Source organism: Mobula hypostoma, chromosome 29 (assembly GCF_963921235.1).
Source record: "Mobula hypostoma chromosome 29, sMobHyp1.1, whole genome shotgun sequence".
In the NCBI taxonomy this organism is placed as follows: Eukaryota; Metazoa; Chordata; class Chondrichthyes; order Myliobatiformes; family Myliobatidae; genus Mobula; species Mobula hypostoma.
Genome location: NC_086125.1, coordinates 17919307 through 17937321, shown reverse-complemented (window position 1 = coordinate 17937321; position 18015 = coordinate 17919307). Strand labels below are relative to the sequence as shown.

Below are 18015 nucleotides of genomic sequence, written 5' to 3'. Positions count from 1 at the left end.
ATTCTAGGGAATAAAATCCTAACCTATTCAACCATTCCTTATAACTCAGGTTCTCCAGTCCCAGCAATATCCTTGAAGATTTTCTCTGTACTCATTCAACCTCATTTACATCTTTCCTGTAGGTAGCTGACCAAAACTGCACACCATATTCAAAATTAGACCTCACCAACATCTTATGTTGGAATGCTCTCCCACAGACTGCAGTGAAAGCCAGTCTGTGGGTATATTTAACACAGAAGTTGATCGCTTCCTGATCGGTCAGGGCATCAAAGAATATGGCGAGAAGGCAGGTGTATGGGGTTGAGTGGGATCCAGGATCAGCCATGATGGAATGGCAGAGCAGACTCAATGGGCTGAATGGTTTAATTCTGCTCCTATGTCTTATCGTCTTGTATAACTTCAATATAACATCCTATCTCCTGTACTCAGTACTTTGATTTATGAAGGTCAACGTGCCAAAAGCTTTCTTTATGATCCTATCTATACCTGTGCCACCACTTTCAATGAATTACAGACCTGTATTCCCAGATCCCTTTGTATGACCACACTCGTCACTGTCCTACCACTCACTGTGTAAGACCTACCCTGGCTGGTTCTACTGAAGTCAACACCTTGCATTAAATTCCATCTGCCATTTTCAGTCCATTTTGCTCGCTGGGCCACATCTCACTGCGAGTTCTGATATTCTCCCATGCTGTCCATTGCACCCATAATCTTGGTGTCATCTGCAAATTTGCTAATCCAGTTAACCACAATATCATCCAGATCATTGATATAGATGGCAAACAGCTACAAACCCAGCACTGATCACTGCAGCACTCCAGTCACAGGCCCCCAGTCAAATATGCAACCATCTACCACCACTCTCCGGTTTCTCCCACGAAGCCAATATCTAATCCACTTTACTACCTCCTCTTGAACGCTAAGCGACTGAACCTCTTTGACCAACCTTCCAAGCAAGGTTTTGTCAAATGTCTTGCTGAAGTCCATGTAGACAACATCCACTGTCTTGCTTTCATCCACTTCCCTGGCAGCTCCCTCAAAAAACTCTTACAAGATTGGTTAAATACTACCTACCACACACAAAGCCATGGTACACACAAGTAAGTGTTGAGGAGAAGTAGGACATGTTGAAAGAGCAGTTAGTGAAGTTCAGGAGATTCTGGGTATCATAAATAGAGGCACAAGATACAAAAGATGGCCAGTTTATCTTGTACCTGGACCAAATGCTGATTGTTCCACAAATGGGCAAACGAGTTGTATTCAATTTTAGTCATCATATTTTATATTGATTATGAAGAGCCTAAAGGAAGTACAGAAAAGATTTGTTGAAATAAATGGCAGTGTCTTCAAATAGTCATAGAAATTCAGGGCAAAGCCAGTGGCAATCTGCTCCAACACGCCCATAATGGTCAAAAATAGACTAGTAGCACTTTCCAACTCTTGACCCAAATGCTGAACAAGATTCCTTCTAGGGGTAGGAAGGACCCATGCCTTCAGACTGCAAACCCAAACCCAACCCACCTTTAAATCAAAAATTTACCCTCAACTGCCCTCCAATTTAAATCTTTGTTTCCTAGATGACTGACCTCTCTGGAATGAGTCCTTTACATTCTTCCTGCCTAGCCCTTTCTGGAACAGGGTCTGTATCAGGAGGGATGGAGTATTAGAAACATTGGATAAGTCCACAGGGCCAGATGAGTTCTATTCTGGGATACAACTAGAAGCAAACTTTTGCAGTGTTTTGGGATGTCAAACCAGGGTAGGACTTGTACAGTGAATGGTGGGGCCCTGAGGAGTGTTGGGGACAGCAGGACTCAAGAGTATAAGTACATAATTAGCTGAAAGTGGTGTCACTGTCAGATTGGGTGGTGAAGGCAGCTTTTGGCGTGCAGGCCTTTATCAAGCAGAGGACTGAATATAAAAGTTAAGACGTTAAATTACATAGCGTGAGTGTAACGTTGTTAGGATGTTAGGATGTTACGTTGTAAGACCACACTTGGAAAAATGTGCACAATTGGGGTTAACATGTTATAGTAAAAAGATAGATAGATACTTTATTGATCCCAAAGGAAATTACAGTGTCACAGTAGCATTACAAGTGCACAGATATCCAAATATGTCAGCACTTCCCCAGTTATAGGTTGACTCTTTATAGAGCCTAATGGCCAAGAGTAAGAATGACCTCATACAGCGCTCTTTGGAGCAGCGTCTTGTCTTAGTCCATTACTAAAAGTGCTCCTCTCTTCAGCCAAGGTACCATACAGAGGGTGAGAAACATTGTCCACAATTGCCAGGATTTTCCGTAGGGTGCCTTGTTCTACCACCAACTCCAGCGTGTTCAGATTGACTCCTATAACAGCCAGCCTTTCTAATCAGTTTGTTGAGCCTGTTGGCATCACCCACCACACCACCGCATAGAAGATTGCACTGGCGACAACAGACTGGTAGAACATGTGAAGGAGAGGTCTGCATACTTCAAAAGACCTCAGTCTCCTCAGGAAGTAGAGGCAACTTCCTCAGGAAGTACTGGCTCTTCTTGTACACAGCCTCTGTGTTTTGGGCCAAAACATTGACTGTGCTTTTTTTTTCCCCACGGATGCTGACTGGCCTGCTGAGTTCCTCCAGCATTTTGTGTGTGTTGCTCCAAAGTCAACCAATTCTCCTTTCTCTATCCTGCTTGTTATTTCTTCAAAGGAATCCAGCAGATTTGTCAAGGAAGACGTTGCCTTGAGGAATCCATGACTACAGTCTATTTTATCATGTGCCTCTAAGCATCCCAAAACCACATCCTTAACAATCAACTCCAACATCTTCCCAGCCACTGAGGTCAGACTAACTGCCCTATAATTTCCTTTCTTCTGCCTCCCTCCCTTCTTGAAGAATGGAGTGACATTTGCAATTTTCGAGTCTTCTGGAACCATCCCGGAATCTAGTGATTCTTGAAAGATCATTACTAATGTCTCCACAATATCTTTAGCCACCTCCTTTAGAACCCTGGGGTGTACACCATCAAGTCCAGGTGACTTATCCACCATCAGACCTTTCAGCTTCCCAAGAACCTTCTCCCTAGTAATAGCAACTTCACACACCTCTGACGCCTGCCACCTGAAATTTCCAGCACGCTGTTGCTGTCTTCCACAGTGAAAACTGATGCAAAATGCCCAGTTTGTCCACCATTTCCTTGTCCTTCATTACTACCTCTCTGCAGCATCATTTTACAGCTTCCCAGTTCCTCTAACTTCCAGTAATTTTTGCTCTATTATATGCCCCCTCTTTGGTTTTTATGTTGGCTTTGACTTCTCATTAGTCACGGTTGTGTCCGCTTGCCTTTAGAATACTACTTCCTCTTTGGGATGTATATATCCTGTGTCTTCCGAATTGCTTCCAGAAATACCAGCCGTTGCTGTTCTGCTGTCAGGGTTCTTTTCCAGTCAATTTTAGCCACCTCCTTTCTCATGCCTCTGTAATTCCCTGTACTCCAGTGTAATACTGATACATCTCACTTTAGCTCCTCCTTCTCAAATTTCAGGGTGAGTTCAATCATATTATGAACACTTGCCCCTAAGGGTTCTTTCACTTTAAGCTCGCTGATCAATTCCGGTTCATTGCACAACAACCAATCCAGAATAGCTGATCCCCGAGTGGGCTCAGCCAGGATTTGCTCTAAAAAGCTGTCTCATAGATATTCTGGAAAATAATCATGGGATCCAGCACCAAACTGATTTTCTCCAATCTATTTGCACACTGAAATTCCTCCATAACTATTGTAATATTGCCCTTTTGGCATGCATTTTCTATTTCCCATTGAAATCTGTAGACCACATCCTTACTACTGTTTGGGGGTCTGTATGTAACTCCCAATAGAGAGATTTTACATTTGCAGTTCCTGAGCTCTACCCACAAAGATTCAACACCTTCCAACGCTATGCCATCTTTCTTCATGACTTTTTTTTAAAACCAACAGAACCACACCACCCCCTCTGAATGTGTATCCTTGGACGTAAAGCTCCGAGCTATAATCTACTTTCAGCGATGATTCAGTTATGCCTACAACATCATACATGCCATTCTGTAACTGTGCTACAAGTTCATCTACCTTATTCCATATACTGCACGCATTCAAATATAATGTCTTCAGTCCTGTATTCGCCCTTTTGGATTTTGTCCACCTTTTACATTGCAACTCATTCTGTTGACTGCAATTTTGCCTCATCATTAGCCTCTCCTTGTTAGGAATCTCACTACATATTGCCTTTGTTTTGTAAACCAACTACCTCATCCTCAGCACTATCACGACAGTTCCCATCCACCTGCCAAATTAGTTTAAGCCCTCCCAAACAACTCTCGAAATCTGCCCACAAAGATATTGGACCCCTCAGGTTCAAGTGCAAACTGTCCCTTTTGTACAGGTCGTACTTTCACCAGGAGAGATCCCAATGATCCACAAATCTGAACCCTTGCCTCCTGCATCAGTTCCTCAACCACGCATTCTTACCCTCACTGGCCATGTGCCACAGCAGCAATCCAGAGATTACTACCCTGGAAGTCCTGATTTTCAGCTTTCTACCTTGTTCCTCAAAATCTCTCTTCAGGACCTTCTTACCTTGTCTACCTATGTCATTGGTGCCAATATGCACCAAGACTTCTGGCTGCTCACCTTTGCCCTTAAAAATGCCATTGACCTGATCTGAGAAATCACTGACCGTTGCACCAGGGAGGCAACAGACCATCCAGGTGTCTCTATCACACCCACAGAAACTCATCTCTGTTCCTCTGACTATGGAATCTCCCATCAACACTGCAGTCCCCTTTACCTTTCTGGTCTTCTGAGCCACAGCAGCAGAGACCCGGTCACTGTGGGTCTCCCTGCCCCCCCCCTCCCCGCCCCGCCAAGTAGATCATCCCCCTCAACAGTATCTAAAGTTGTATACTTATTATTGAGGGAAACTGCCACAGCTGTACTCTGCACTGGCTGTGCATTTCCCTTCCTTCTCCTGACAGTCACCTAGTTACCCATCTCCTGCAACTTTGGGCTCACTACCTCCCTGTAGCTCTGATCTATCACCTCCTCATTCCCTCGTATGAGTGGAAAGTCAAGCTACAGCTAGAGTTCCTTGATACATTCTGTCAGGAGCTGCAGCTCAGTGCACCTGGTGCAAATGTGTTTATCCGGCAGACTGGAGATCCACATCCCAGACTCCACATCCCACACACAGTGCAAAACACTGCCCCTGGAGCCATTCTCAGTACACAACAATACCCCAACAGACGATGAATAAACAAAAAAGAACAAAAAGAGAGAAAATTACCAGATACTTTACCTCGCCCGAGCCTGATGAGCCATAACCACTCTAAACATAGGCACGCACAAAAGAATAGCCACTTCACTTGCATTATTGTTGGAGATTACAAAAATTAAAGGAGGTACATGTTTTCTTATCTAATTTATCTCCTTTATTACATTCCTCTTTTTCCTCTCTCACTCTCTATATCCAATTTGACCATAATCGTTTTAAACAGACAGTACTCAGATCAAACACTGCACTGCTCATATTTCAGCAGTTTTATCATTAAAAAAAAATAATGTTTTTGCTTCTGACTTACTGCACGCTCTGTGGAAAATCCCAACAAAGCTCAAGAAAAGCTGAAGAACTCCAACAGAAACTAATCTGAATGGTTTAAAAGCAAACTGGTTATCAATACTCAAAGAGGGAGGGCTGCTCCTTCTACCTAGTTTGCGATTGACCTTTCACGCTAAAGTACCCAGTGAGACTGATGCCCCAAGAATTTATTCAGGAGAAATGCGTACCTGTTAATGGTGAAGGCTTGTACAGTGTGCTATACTGGTTCTGTTGATAGGAAGTACTGCTCCGATTGCTAAATGCTTGAGAGCAGGCCATGACAAGTTCCTCTTTAATAATACACCCTTTGGGATGATCTTCTGGAAGCTCATTTAATCTTTGTTCGAGAGAATGTTTTAAAAGGTCCAATTTTTCACTTGACTCATTCAGCCTGGATTGAGCCTAGGATGAAAAATAAATATTTCTCATTTATTACATACATTTTTTCAAGCTAACTACAAGACTTACTCAGACAAGATTTGTGAGATTGAATCTGGTGGGTGGACAAATTTAGCCATGGATAACTGAGTCCGACAAAGATTCTAGTATAATAACAAAAATATCTTTCATGCCTTTGCCAGTTTTTTGAAGTATTGCTTCAATTGCTCAATTATCCTATCTTTTGAATATTTTTTCCTTTACTCATCTACTGTTACAAGCTGTTATAGATAGAGGAAATATATTTTTCACCAGCTGAATCCACTTGTCAGTTCTTTAAATGCATGGTTCATCTTCAAGTTCAAATTTAATTGTCATTCCACCATATACAAATAACCATGAATACAGCCAAATGAAACAGTGTTACTCCAGAGCCAAAGTGCAAAACACATTCCCAACAGTTATACACAGCATAACGCACATATAACACATAAAATAGCAGTAAAATATAGTCACACGAAAAAAATATGGTCCAAGTCTCTAAGTCCATGAATGTTGCAGCAGTCTCCAATTGAAAACATAAAAGAACACGTCTTCTGCTGAGCAAACACTGGGGGGCAGCATGCCGCACCACAGCGCCTCTGGCATTCAGTCTGATTTGTTGCATACATTTCTAATTCTAGACCCTAACATTTCCCAATAATTTGTCAAATTAACTCCCATCAAATGTATACCAATTGTTTCTTGAAAGTTCACTTGGAACGTTCCACAAGAAAAGTGTCCACAAGCACTGTAGCGCCAATTCAATTTTTGTTTTTCTTGGTATGTACAGTTAATGAAGATGTCTTCATCTATCACTGCTTAAAACCAGCAGCAACAATGCTGATTGTGGCTGTAATTCTCACCGGACTCCTCATAGGAAATGTGGTTGCCAGTCAGGGGTACAGGTGCGTTTAAGAAAACTGGACTTTCGACTCCCAATACTGACCTCCTTACTGACAAACGTACAGTGTCCAGTAAATAAAGTCAAAGTTCTCAGAGCTAGGATGCTGTATCAGAGGGACGTTAGAACAGCCTGTGTCTTTTGTTTCACAGCATCCTGGTTAACTCCTTCCGTATCAAACACAGCAATTCACTATGCCCCATCAGGACAGGACTGTCCTGTCTGTCAAAAGCAGAGATGGAGGTGTATGCCTCAAGATCAACTCCTCCTGGTGCACAAATGTATCAGTGTTGTCCCAATTCTGCTCGCCAGACTTGGAATATCTCGCAATTAAGTGCCGTCCATTTTTACCTGCTGTCGCAGATTTCTCCAATCACTTTCGTAGCAGTGTACATTCCACCTTGGGCCAATGGCAAACAGGCTCTAGATGATCTGAATAATGGGATCAACATGCATGAAATAGCACACCCTGATGCCTTCATCATCTTTTGGGGGGATTTTAACCAGGCCAGCTTGAAGTCATCATTAAATAATTAGCTTCAACAAATCACTCATAGTACCAGAGGAAACAGCACATTCTACCACTGTTACACAACCATCAAGAATGCCTACCGTGCTATTCCACGCCTACACTTTGGTAAATCTGATCATCTGGCTGTACTTCTACTCTCCGAGTATAGACAAAGACTGAAGACTGAGGATCAAAAAGGTATGGATAAGGGAGGCACAGGGGTGCCTACAGGACTGCTTTGAATCTGTGGACTGGACTGTATTCAGGGATTCATCTTCGAATCTGGATGCAGTTGTTACCGACTTCATTAAAACCTGTGTGGATTGAGTGTCTGCCGATGAAAACTTGCTGTACATTCCCAAGACAAAAGCCATGAATGAAGCAGAAGGTTCATAATCTGCTGAGAGCTAATCTGTGGCATTTAAATCTGATGACCCAGGTCTGCACAAGAAAACCAGGGATGACTTGCGACAAAATACTTCCGAGCGAGGTCGGACACACATCAACTCTGACAGAGTTTGCAGGACATTACTTCCTACAAGGTGAAACTGAATAACATATATGGCAGTGACGTTTCACTACCAGATGAGCTCAATGCCTTCTATGCCCCTTTTGAAAGACAGAATAAAACGACAGCTAGAAGGATCCCTGTTGCACCCGGTAACCCTGTGATCTCTGTCTTAGGGGGGGCGATGTCAGGCTGTCTTTAAGGAGTGTGAACCCTCATATGGCAGCAGACCTTGATGGAGTACCTGGTAAAGCTCTGAAAACTTGTGCCAACCAAGAGGCAGGAGTATTCAAGAACCTTTTCAACCTCTCACTGTTACAGTTGGAAATTCTCACCTGCTTCAAAAAGGCAACATTACACCAGTGCCTAAGAAGAGTAGCGCAAGCTGTCTTAATGACCATCGCCTAGGTAGCACTCATATCTACGGTGATGAAATGCTTTGAGAGGTTGGTCATGACTAGACTGAACTCCTGCCTCAGCAAGGACCTGGACCCACTGCAATTTGCCTATCGCCACAATAGGTCTACAGCAGAAGCAGTCTCGATGCTCTTCACACGGCATTAGATTCCTGGACAATATAAACACCTATGTCAGGATGCTGTTCGTTGACTATAGCTCAGCGTTTAACATCATCATTCCCACAGTCCTGATCAATAACCTACAGAACCTGGGCCTCTGTATCTCCCTCTACAATTGGATCCTCAATTTCCTAACCAGAAAACTACAATCTGTACAGATTGGTGATAAAATCTCCTCCTCGTTGACAATCAACACTGGCACACCTCGGGAGTATGCACGTAGCCCACTGCTCTATTCTCTCTATACCCACGACTGTGTGGCTAGGCATAGCTCAAATACCTTCTGTAAACTTGCTGATGATACTACCATTGTTGGCAGAATCTCAGATGAAGATCAGAGGGCGTACAGGAGCGAGGTATACCAGCTAGTGGAGTGGTGTCACAGCAACAACCTTGCACTCAATGTCATTAGGACAAAAGAGCTGATTGCGGACTTCAGGAATGGCAAGAGGAAGGAACACAAACCAGTCCTCAGAGTGATCAGAAATGAGAGGAGAGTTTGAGCAATTTTAAGTTCCTGTGTGTCAAGATCTCTGAATCTAACCTGGTCCCAATATATCAATGCACCTATAAAGAAGGTAAGTGTGTGTGTGGCCTCCATCGGTCGTGGTTGACCATGAGTACTGCACTTCTGGTAGTCACTGGTTTGTCGAGCAGCGCCGACTGTGGCTATTGAGGCCGATCCTGGAACGGCAGGCTCTGCCACAGTTGCTGCATGTGTAGGGCGTCATGGAATTCTTGTCCACTGTGCTCTCCGTTTACCTCTCCGCTCCTCAGACTGACTCAGGATCACTCTTTCGCCTTGCTCTAGGTGTTGCTGCAGAGTACCTTGCCACTTGTTGCGGTCATCCGCTGTATCCTCCCAGCACTCTGTGTTGATTTTTAAGGCTTTCATGACGCGCTTGCAGAAGTCCTTGAAGCGAAGCTGGGTCTACCAACGTTCCTCTTGCCTGTTGCTAGTTCTCGAAGAGGATGTCTTTTGGCAGTCTACCAGCCTTCATACGATGGATGTGGCCCAACCAGCGCAGTCTGCGTTGTCTTAAAAGCGTGAACATTGTGGGAAGACAGCAACTATATTTCATTAGGAGTTTGAAGAGATTTGGCTTGCCAACTAAAACACTCAAAAACTTCTACAGATGTACTGAGAAGAGCATTCAGACAAGCTGCATGACTGTTTATTATGGGGGGGGGTGTACTGTACAAGACCAAAAGCTACAGAAAGTCGTAAAATTAGTCAGCTCCATCTTGGGTACGAGCCTCCATAGTACCCAAGACATCTTCAAGGGGCAGTGCCTCAGGAAGGCAGCGTCCATTATTACGGAGCCTCATCATCAAGGACATACCCTCTTCTCATTATTGCCATCAGAGAGGAGGTACAGAAGCCTGAAGGCACACACTCACCTTCAGACACAGCTTCTTCCCCTCTGCAATCTAATTCCTAAATGGACATTGAACCTCACTTTTTGTCTAATATATATTATTTCTGTTTTTGCACTATTTTTATTTAATATACATATATATTTCCCATAATTGATTCTTATTTTTTTTCTTTCTATATTATCAGGTATTGCATTGTACTGCTGTTAAGTTAACACATTTCACCACACATGCTGGTGATAATGAGCCTGATTCTGAATTTACAGAATATCTTTTCTTCCTTTACAAATACTGGTAGAACATAGCTGTTTACTATCTGCCATTTCATTATTTTCATTCATAAAATCAGAAGCATCAATTTTAAGAGAACAAAATGTAAACAAATGGTATCCAGGACCAAAGAAAGACAGCACAATAAAAGGCCCTTCAAACCAGCACATCCATGCCAACCACTTACATATCAACACTAATCCCATTTGCCCATATTTGGTTTATAGCTATCAACACCTTCCTGATTCAAGTGTTGTCTAAATGCTACTTAAACCATTTCATTTCAATGCATGAGGTTTAACATGTAAGGCATACAAACTCGGATTGTACATTGCCTCTGGGGCTGGAATGTTATTGTCGTAACAGAAACAAGGCTGAAAAAGAGCAGGGCTGGCAGCTCTAAAATTCAGAATATTGGTGTTGACAGAGAAGCAGATAAATGAGGAACAGGTATTGCCTTTTTAACAAGGGAGGACTCAGCAGTAGAGATGACATTCTTTGGGATCGTCCAGTGAGACCATATGTGTAGAAATTAGCAACAAGAAGGGGTATTTTAGACACACCCACCCCAACAGTCAGCAGTAACTTGAGGAGCGGGAGTGTAGAGAAATTGCTCAGAGTATCAATAATGATAGGGTTTTATTATTGAGAGATTTTAATTTTCCTGGTATTGAATGGAATACTCAGAGTGTTACAGTGGCATGCAGAAGTTAGAGCACCCCTGGTCAAAATTTCTGTTACTGTGAATAGTTAAGTGAGTAGAAGATGAACTGATCTCCAAAAGGCATAAAGTTAAAGATGAAACATTCTTTTCAACATTTTAAGCAAGTTCAGTGTATTATTTTTGTTTTGTACAATTTTAGAGTGGAAAAAAAGGAAAGGAGCACCATGCAAAAGTTTGGGCACCCCCAAGAGATTTGAGCTCTCAGATAACTTTTACCAAGGTCTCAGACCTTAATTAGCTTGTTAGGGCTATGGCTTGTTCACAGTCATCATTAGGAAAGGCCAGGTGATGCAAATTTCAAAACTTTATGAATACCCCGACTCCTCAAACCTTGTCCCAACAATCAGCAGCCATGGGCTCTCTAAGCAGCTGCCTAGCACTCTGAAAATTAAAATAAATGATGCCCACAAAGCAGGAGAAGGCTATAAGAAGATAGCAAAGCGTTTTCAGGTAGCCGTTTCCTCAGTTCGTAATGTAATTAAGAAATGGCAGTTAACGGGAACGGTGGAGGTCAAGTTGAGGTCTGGAAGACCAAGACAACCTTCTGAGAGAACTGCTCGTAGGATCGCTAGAAAGGCAAATCAAAACCACCATTTGACTGCAAAAGGTCTTCAGGAAGATTTAGCAGACTCTGGAGTGGCGGTGCACTGTTCTACGGTGCAGCGATACCTGCACAAATATGACCTTAATGGAAGAGTCGTCAGAAGAAAACCTTTCCTACTGCACTACATTCATTTGACTTTCATTATGTTGTTATAAGAAAGAAAAGAAAAAAGAAGCTTTGTACTTTAGGATACTGTTGGTTGTGGTTAAGTTGATGTTGCTTCACAATAAAAACATCTGAAAACAAGAAGAAAACCTTTCCTGCGTCCTCACCACAAAATTCAGCGTCAGAAGTTTGCAAAGGAACATCTAAACAAGAAAGAAGGGTGCAGAATTTCATGAAAAGAACACCTCTCCAACAGTTAAGCATGGGGGGGTGGGTTGATCATGTTTTGGGCTTGTGTTGTAGCCAGTGGCACAGGGAACATCTCACTGGTAGAGGGAAGAATGAATTCAATTAAATACTAGCAAATTCTGGAAGCAAACATCACACTGTCTGTAAAAAAGCTGCTGAAGATGAAAAGAAGATGGCTTCTACAACAGGATAATGATCCTAAGCACACCTCAAAATCCACAACGGACTACCTCAAGAGGTGCAAGCTGAAGGTTTTGCCATGGCCCTCACAGTCCCCCAACCTAAACAGCATTGAAAATCTGTGGATAGATCTCAAAAGAGCAGTGCAGGCAAGACAGCCCAAGAATCTCACAGAACTAGAAACCTTTTGCAAGGAAGAATGGGCGAAAATCCCCCAAGCAAGAATTGAAAGACTCTTAGCTGGGGAAGTGTTACAGAAAGTGTTTACAAGCTGTGATACTTGCTAAAGGGGATGTTACTAAGTACTGATCATGCAGGGTGCCCAAACTTTTGCTTCGGGCCCTTTTCCTTTTTATGTTATTTTGAAACTGTAAAAGATGGAAATAAAAAAAGTAATCTTGCTTAAAATATTAAAGAAATGTGTCATCTTTAACTTTATGCCTTTTGGAAACCAGATCATCTTTTACTCGCTTAGCTATTCGCAGTAACAGAAATCCTGACCGGGGTGCCCAAACTTTTGCATGCCACTGTAGGAGCCGGGATGGGGTGGAATTTGTGAAGTGTGTCCAGGAATGTTTCCCAAGTCAATATATAGAAAAACCCAAATTGAGAAAGCGCAATACTGGATCCCTTCTATATACAGAGAGCCCTACTCAGGAGGGTGTAATATTGGACTTCCTCTATATACAGAGGGCTCAACTCGGAAGGGTGTAATATTGGACTTCCTCTCTCTATATATATTTTTTCTCATCCCCTATGGGTGGTGTGTATGAGCATATTTCCCTCAGTCTGAGGTCCTCTGCCTGAGGTCTGGGAGCTTGAGGGCTCAGTACAGGTTCCTAGTAGTGCACCCTTAGATGTTCTTCCCAGGATTTGATGGAGCCATTCTCCCAGTCCATGTGTCACAGCTCCAAGTGCTCCAGTCACCATCAGGATTACTCTGGCTTTAATTGTCCACATCCTTTTTAATCTGCTCTTTCAATCCCTGGTATTTATCCAGCTTCTCATATTCTTTCTTCCTGATGTTACTGCAATTCAGGATTGCCACATCTATATTGCTTTTTCTGTTCCTTGTCCAGTATTACTATGTCTGGTAGCTCGGTCAGTATCTGCAAATCAGTCTGTATTTGGATGTCCCACAGGATCTTAGCTCTGTCGTTCTCCACTACCTTTTCGGGTGTTTCCCATTTGTACTTGGGAATGTCCAATCCATATTCAGTGCACATGTTCCTATACACAATCCCTTCAACTTGGTTGTATGCTGTCCCTGCCAGCATCTTGCACTCTACTCCTATGTGCAAGATGGCTTCAGTGGATTCCTTGCACAGTCTGCATCTTGGGTCCTGTCTGGTGTGATAAACCCTTGCTTCTATTGCTCTTGCGCTCAGCCTGTGTTTGTGTGGCCACAAGCAGCACCTCTGTGCTGTCCCTCAGCCCAGCGATTGGTAGGACTTTCTTATGTCAGTCACCTCTATCTGGCGATGGTGCATCCCATGCAGTAGCTTATCCTGCCACGGTCTCTGGTCCTCTGGCTCTGCTTCACCCACTTCCATTTCCATGTCCCCTGCCTGTTGTCTGATGTATTCTCCTAGGAGGTTGTCCTTAGGGGCCATTTTCCTGACATACTCATGGATGTTTCGCATTTCTCCAGGATTGTGACCTTGACACTTCCAAGTCTCCATCCTCCTTTATTCCTGTGGATGTACAGTTGCTCGACATTGGACTTTGGGTGGAATCCTCCATGTATTGTTCATAGTTTCTGGTCTTGATGTCAGCAGCTTCCAGTTTCTTCTTTGGCCAACACACTATTGCGGCCGAGTATGATCTTGTTCTGATCCCGTTCTACCCATTCAGCTGGCTTTTTTAGGACCTGTCTCACTCCTTGGAGGTACTTGGATGTTGCAGCCTTCCTTATGTCCTCATTGTGGCTTCCATGCATCTGCTTGATCCCCAGGTGTTGTAGCTGTCCTGTTCATCTGATATGTGGCTTTCAGGTAACTTGACTCCAACAGTCTTAATGAGTCTGCCTCTTTTCACTACCATGCGGCTACACTTTTCCAGTCCAAATGACATTCCAATGTCTCTGCTGTATATCCTTCTCAGGTAGATTAGTGAGTCAACATCCATTTCATTTCTGGCATACATCTTGATGTCATCCAAGCACAGGAGGTGGCTGATGGTCACTCCACTTTGAACCTGTACCCATACCCACTCTTTGAGATGGTGTGGCTGAAGGGGTTCAAGCCTATGCAGAACAGTCGTGGGGGTACTGCATTACACATCTGATGGACACGCGTTATTGGATTTGATTTGACTTCTAGCATTGTACTCCAGCAGCCCATGATGAAGGTCCTTAAAGTCTTGTTGACATTGTACCTAGACAGGCATTCCAGGATCTGTGTGGGGCATTGAGTCGTATGCTTTCTGGTAGTCTATCCAGGTTCTGCTTAGGTTGGTTTGCCCGTTCCTTGCATCTCTCATGACTGCTTTATCTACCAGTAGTTGGTGCTTGAAGCCTCTGGCTTCATTACCAATCTCCCCTCTAAGCAGGGCTTAGGAGTTTACACACGTTTCTTCAGCTTGGTGGCTATGATGCCTAATGGAAGCTTCCCTGTTATTGACAGGCAGGTTACAGGCTGGTAGTTTGATGGTGTTCTCTTTGTGAGAATCCTTCATTATGAGTACTGTCCTTCCCTGAGTTAGCCATTTAAGGTGGGAGCCTGCTTCAAGGAGCTGGTTCATCTGAGCTGCCAGCCGTGTATGTAATGCTGTTCGTTTCTTCAGCAACAGGCGAGGATCATGTCAGGCCATGGTGATGTCCAGTTCTTCATACTGGCTACCCATTGCTGGACATCTACTGCCTACCCATTGCTGGACATCTACTGCCGTGATGGTGATTCGATCTTCCTCTGGGAGGTTGCAGAGGTTTGCTTGTAGGTCTATCAGCCAAAGGGCCTGGTGTTATGTGATGCTTCTTTTTCGCCATACACTCTTCCAGTACTCCTCAGTTGCTAGTAGAGGGCCCTACTTGGGAGAGTGCAATACTGGACTTCCTATTATAAAACATTGAACCTCCTCTTATGGAATGAGGCAGGGCAAGTAATTAAAGTGGCGGTCCTTTGGCCCTATTGACCATAATTCTCTAAGCTATAAGATAGTGATGGAAAGGTACGTCCAGAGGTTAGGGTCCTACACTGCAGCAGGGCTAATTTGGGGGTTATTAGGTAGGATCTAGCAGAGGTCAACTGGGAGAGCTCATTTGAAGCGGAAGTAACGAATCACAAGTGGAAAGCTTTTAATGGTGAGATATGAAGAGTCCAGGAGCAACACATTCCTGAAAGGGTGAGGGATAAATCTGGCGAGCTTAGAGAACTTTGGTGATGATACACCACCAGTTTACAGAATGCTTTCGATATTATAGCAACTGAAAACAAAAGTAGGTACATTCTCACTCAGTTCTACAGGACATTAGTGTACCATTTCAGTGTTGCTCTCCTTATTCTAGGAAGGATGTAACACATTGGATACTGTTTGGATGAAGCTTACAGGTTGAATACCAGGACTGCCTAACAAGGAAAAGTTTGTCAATCAATGCCTGTATCCTTGGAATGAGAATTTGAATGAAATCCTTAGGGATCTTGATGATAGGTGTGGAGAGGCCTCTTGCTCATGTGGAAGGACATCCAACAAGTCACTAATACAAATAAAGGGTCACTTAAAAGCCTATTTTAAAACAGGGATGAGGTGAAGCATTTTTATCTTGGAGAGACATAACTCATTAGGATTAGCTTCTTCCAAAGGTGGTGGAGACAGCCTCTGAATATTGTTACGGCAGAGGTAGATACAGTCAGTACCTAATAAAGTGGCCACTGAGTATATACTTGTGGTCCTCTGCTGGTGTAACCTTTTCACTTCAAGCTTCAACGTATTGTGGAATCAGAGATGCTTTTCTGCACACCACAGCTGTAACATGTAGTTATTTGAGTTGGTGTTGCCTTCCTGTCAGCTTGAACCAGTCTGCCATTCTCCCCTGACCTCTCTCATTAACAAGGGATCTTCACTTGCTGACACCTGTAGCACTGCTGTCACTGATGCTTTCTGTTAATCACACCATTCTCTAAACTCTAAACTCTGCTGATCTCCTGGGTTCTTCCACACACAGCAGTTTCTGAGATACCAAACCACCCCGCCTGCCACCAACAACCGTTCACAGTCAAAGTCACTAAGATCACATTTCTTCCCCATTCTGATGTTTGGGCTGAACTACAATTGAACCTTTTGACCACGTATGCATGCTTTTATGCACTGAGTTGCTGCAACATGATTGGATATTTGCATTAACAAGCAAGTGTACAGGTGTACTGAAAACATGGCCACTGCGTGTAGTGTTCCTGTGGGTAGAACAGAATGCAGAACTGAGGAAGTAATCAAGTTGGCCAAACCTTATTAAAGTTACTCAACTAGTGGAGTTGCTGCCTGACAGCACCAGCACCCTGGATCAATGCTGACTCTGAGTGCTGTCTCTGTGGAGTTTGCTTGTTCTCCCTGTGACATGTGGGTTTCCTCCTGGAGCAGAGTTTCCTCCCACATCCTACTCGTATACACATCTTTGGTCGAATCTGGGAGGAGCTGATGAGAATACAAGGATAATAATGCCCAGTAAGTTTAAGTTGATGATCAACACAGAATTGATGGGCTGAAGGGCATATTTCAGAGCTGTACCTCTCTTTGTCTCTACATGGGGGAGCAGGCTTAAGAGGCCAAGATACCTACAGCTGAAGTCAGAAGTTTACATGCACTTAGGTTGAAGTCATTAAAACTCATTGTTTAACCACTCCACAGATTTTATATTGGCAAACAATAGTTTTGGCAAGATGTTGAGGACATCTACTTTGTGCATGACATGAGTAATTTTTCCAACAATTGTTTACAAACAGATCATTTCACTTTCAATTGACTATATCATAATTTCAGTGGGTCAGAAGTTTACAAACACTAAGTTAACTGTGCCTTTAAACAGCTTGGAAAATTCTAGAAAATGATGTCAAGCCTTTAAACAATTAGCCAATTAGCTTCTGATAGGCTAATTGAAGTCAATTGGAGGTATACCTGTGGATGTATTTTAAGGCCTACCTTCAAACTCAGTGCCTCTTTGCCTAACATCATGGGAAAATGAAAAGAAATCAGCCAAGACCTCAGAAAAAAAAATTGTGGACCTCCACAAGTCTGGTTCATCCTTGGGAGCAATTTCCAAATGCCTGAAGGTACCACGTTCATCTGTACAAACAATAGTATGCAAGTATAATCACCATGGGACCACGCAGCCGTCATACCGCTCAGGAAGGAGACGCATTCTGTCCCCTAGAGATGAACGTACTTTGGCGCGAAAAGTGCAAATCAATCCCAGAACAACAGCAAAGGACCTTGTGAAGATGCTGGAGGAAACAGGTAGACAAATATCTATATCCACAGTAAAACGAGTCCTATATCGACATAACCTGAAAGGCTGCTCAGCAAGGAAGAAGCCACTGCTCCAAAACCGCCATAAAAAAGCCAGACTACAGTTTGCAAGTGCACATGGGGACAAAGATCTTACTTTTTGGAGAAATGTCCTCTGGTCTGATGAAACAAAAATTGAACTGTTTGGCCATAATGACCATCGTTATGTTTGGAGGGAAAAGCGTGAGGCTTGCAAGCCGAAGAACACCGTCCTAACCGTGAAGCATGGGGGTGGCAGCATCATGTTGTGGGGGTGCTTTGCTGCAGGAGGGACTGGTGCACTTCACAAAATAGATGGCATCATGAGGAAGGAAAATTATGAGGATATATTGAAGCAACATCTCAAGACATCAGTCAGCAAGTTAAAGCTCAGTCGCAAATGGGTCTTCCAAACGGACAATGACCCCAAGCGTACCTCCAAAGTTGTGGCAAAATTGCTTAAGGACAATAAAGTCAAGGTATTGG

The 18015-nt window shown here is 43.3% G+C and overlaps 1 protein-coding gene across 1 annotated transcript in view; it reads right to left on the bottom strand.

Annotated features, from left to right (window-relative positions):
• The window catches only part of pkn1a (protein kinase N1a), a 158076-nt gene that overhangs the window by 81886 nt on the left and 58175 nt on the right, over window positions 1-18015 (bottom strand). The window contains exon 6 of the mRNA XM_063035930.1: window positions 5813-6026. Coding sequence (XP_062892000.1) covers window positions 5813-6026 — 214 coding nt within the window. The remainder of the gene's footprint in view (window positions 1-5812; window positions 6027-18015) is intronic.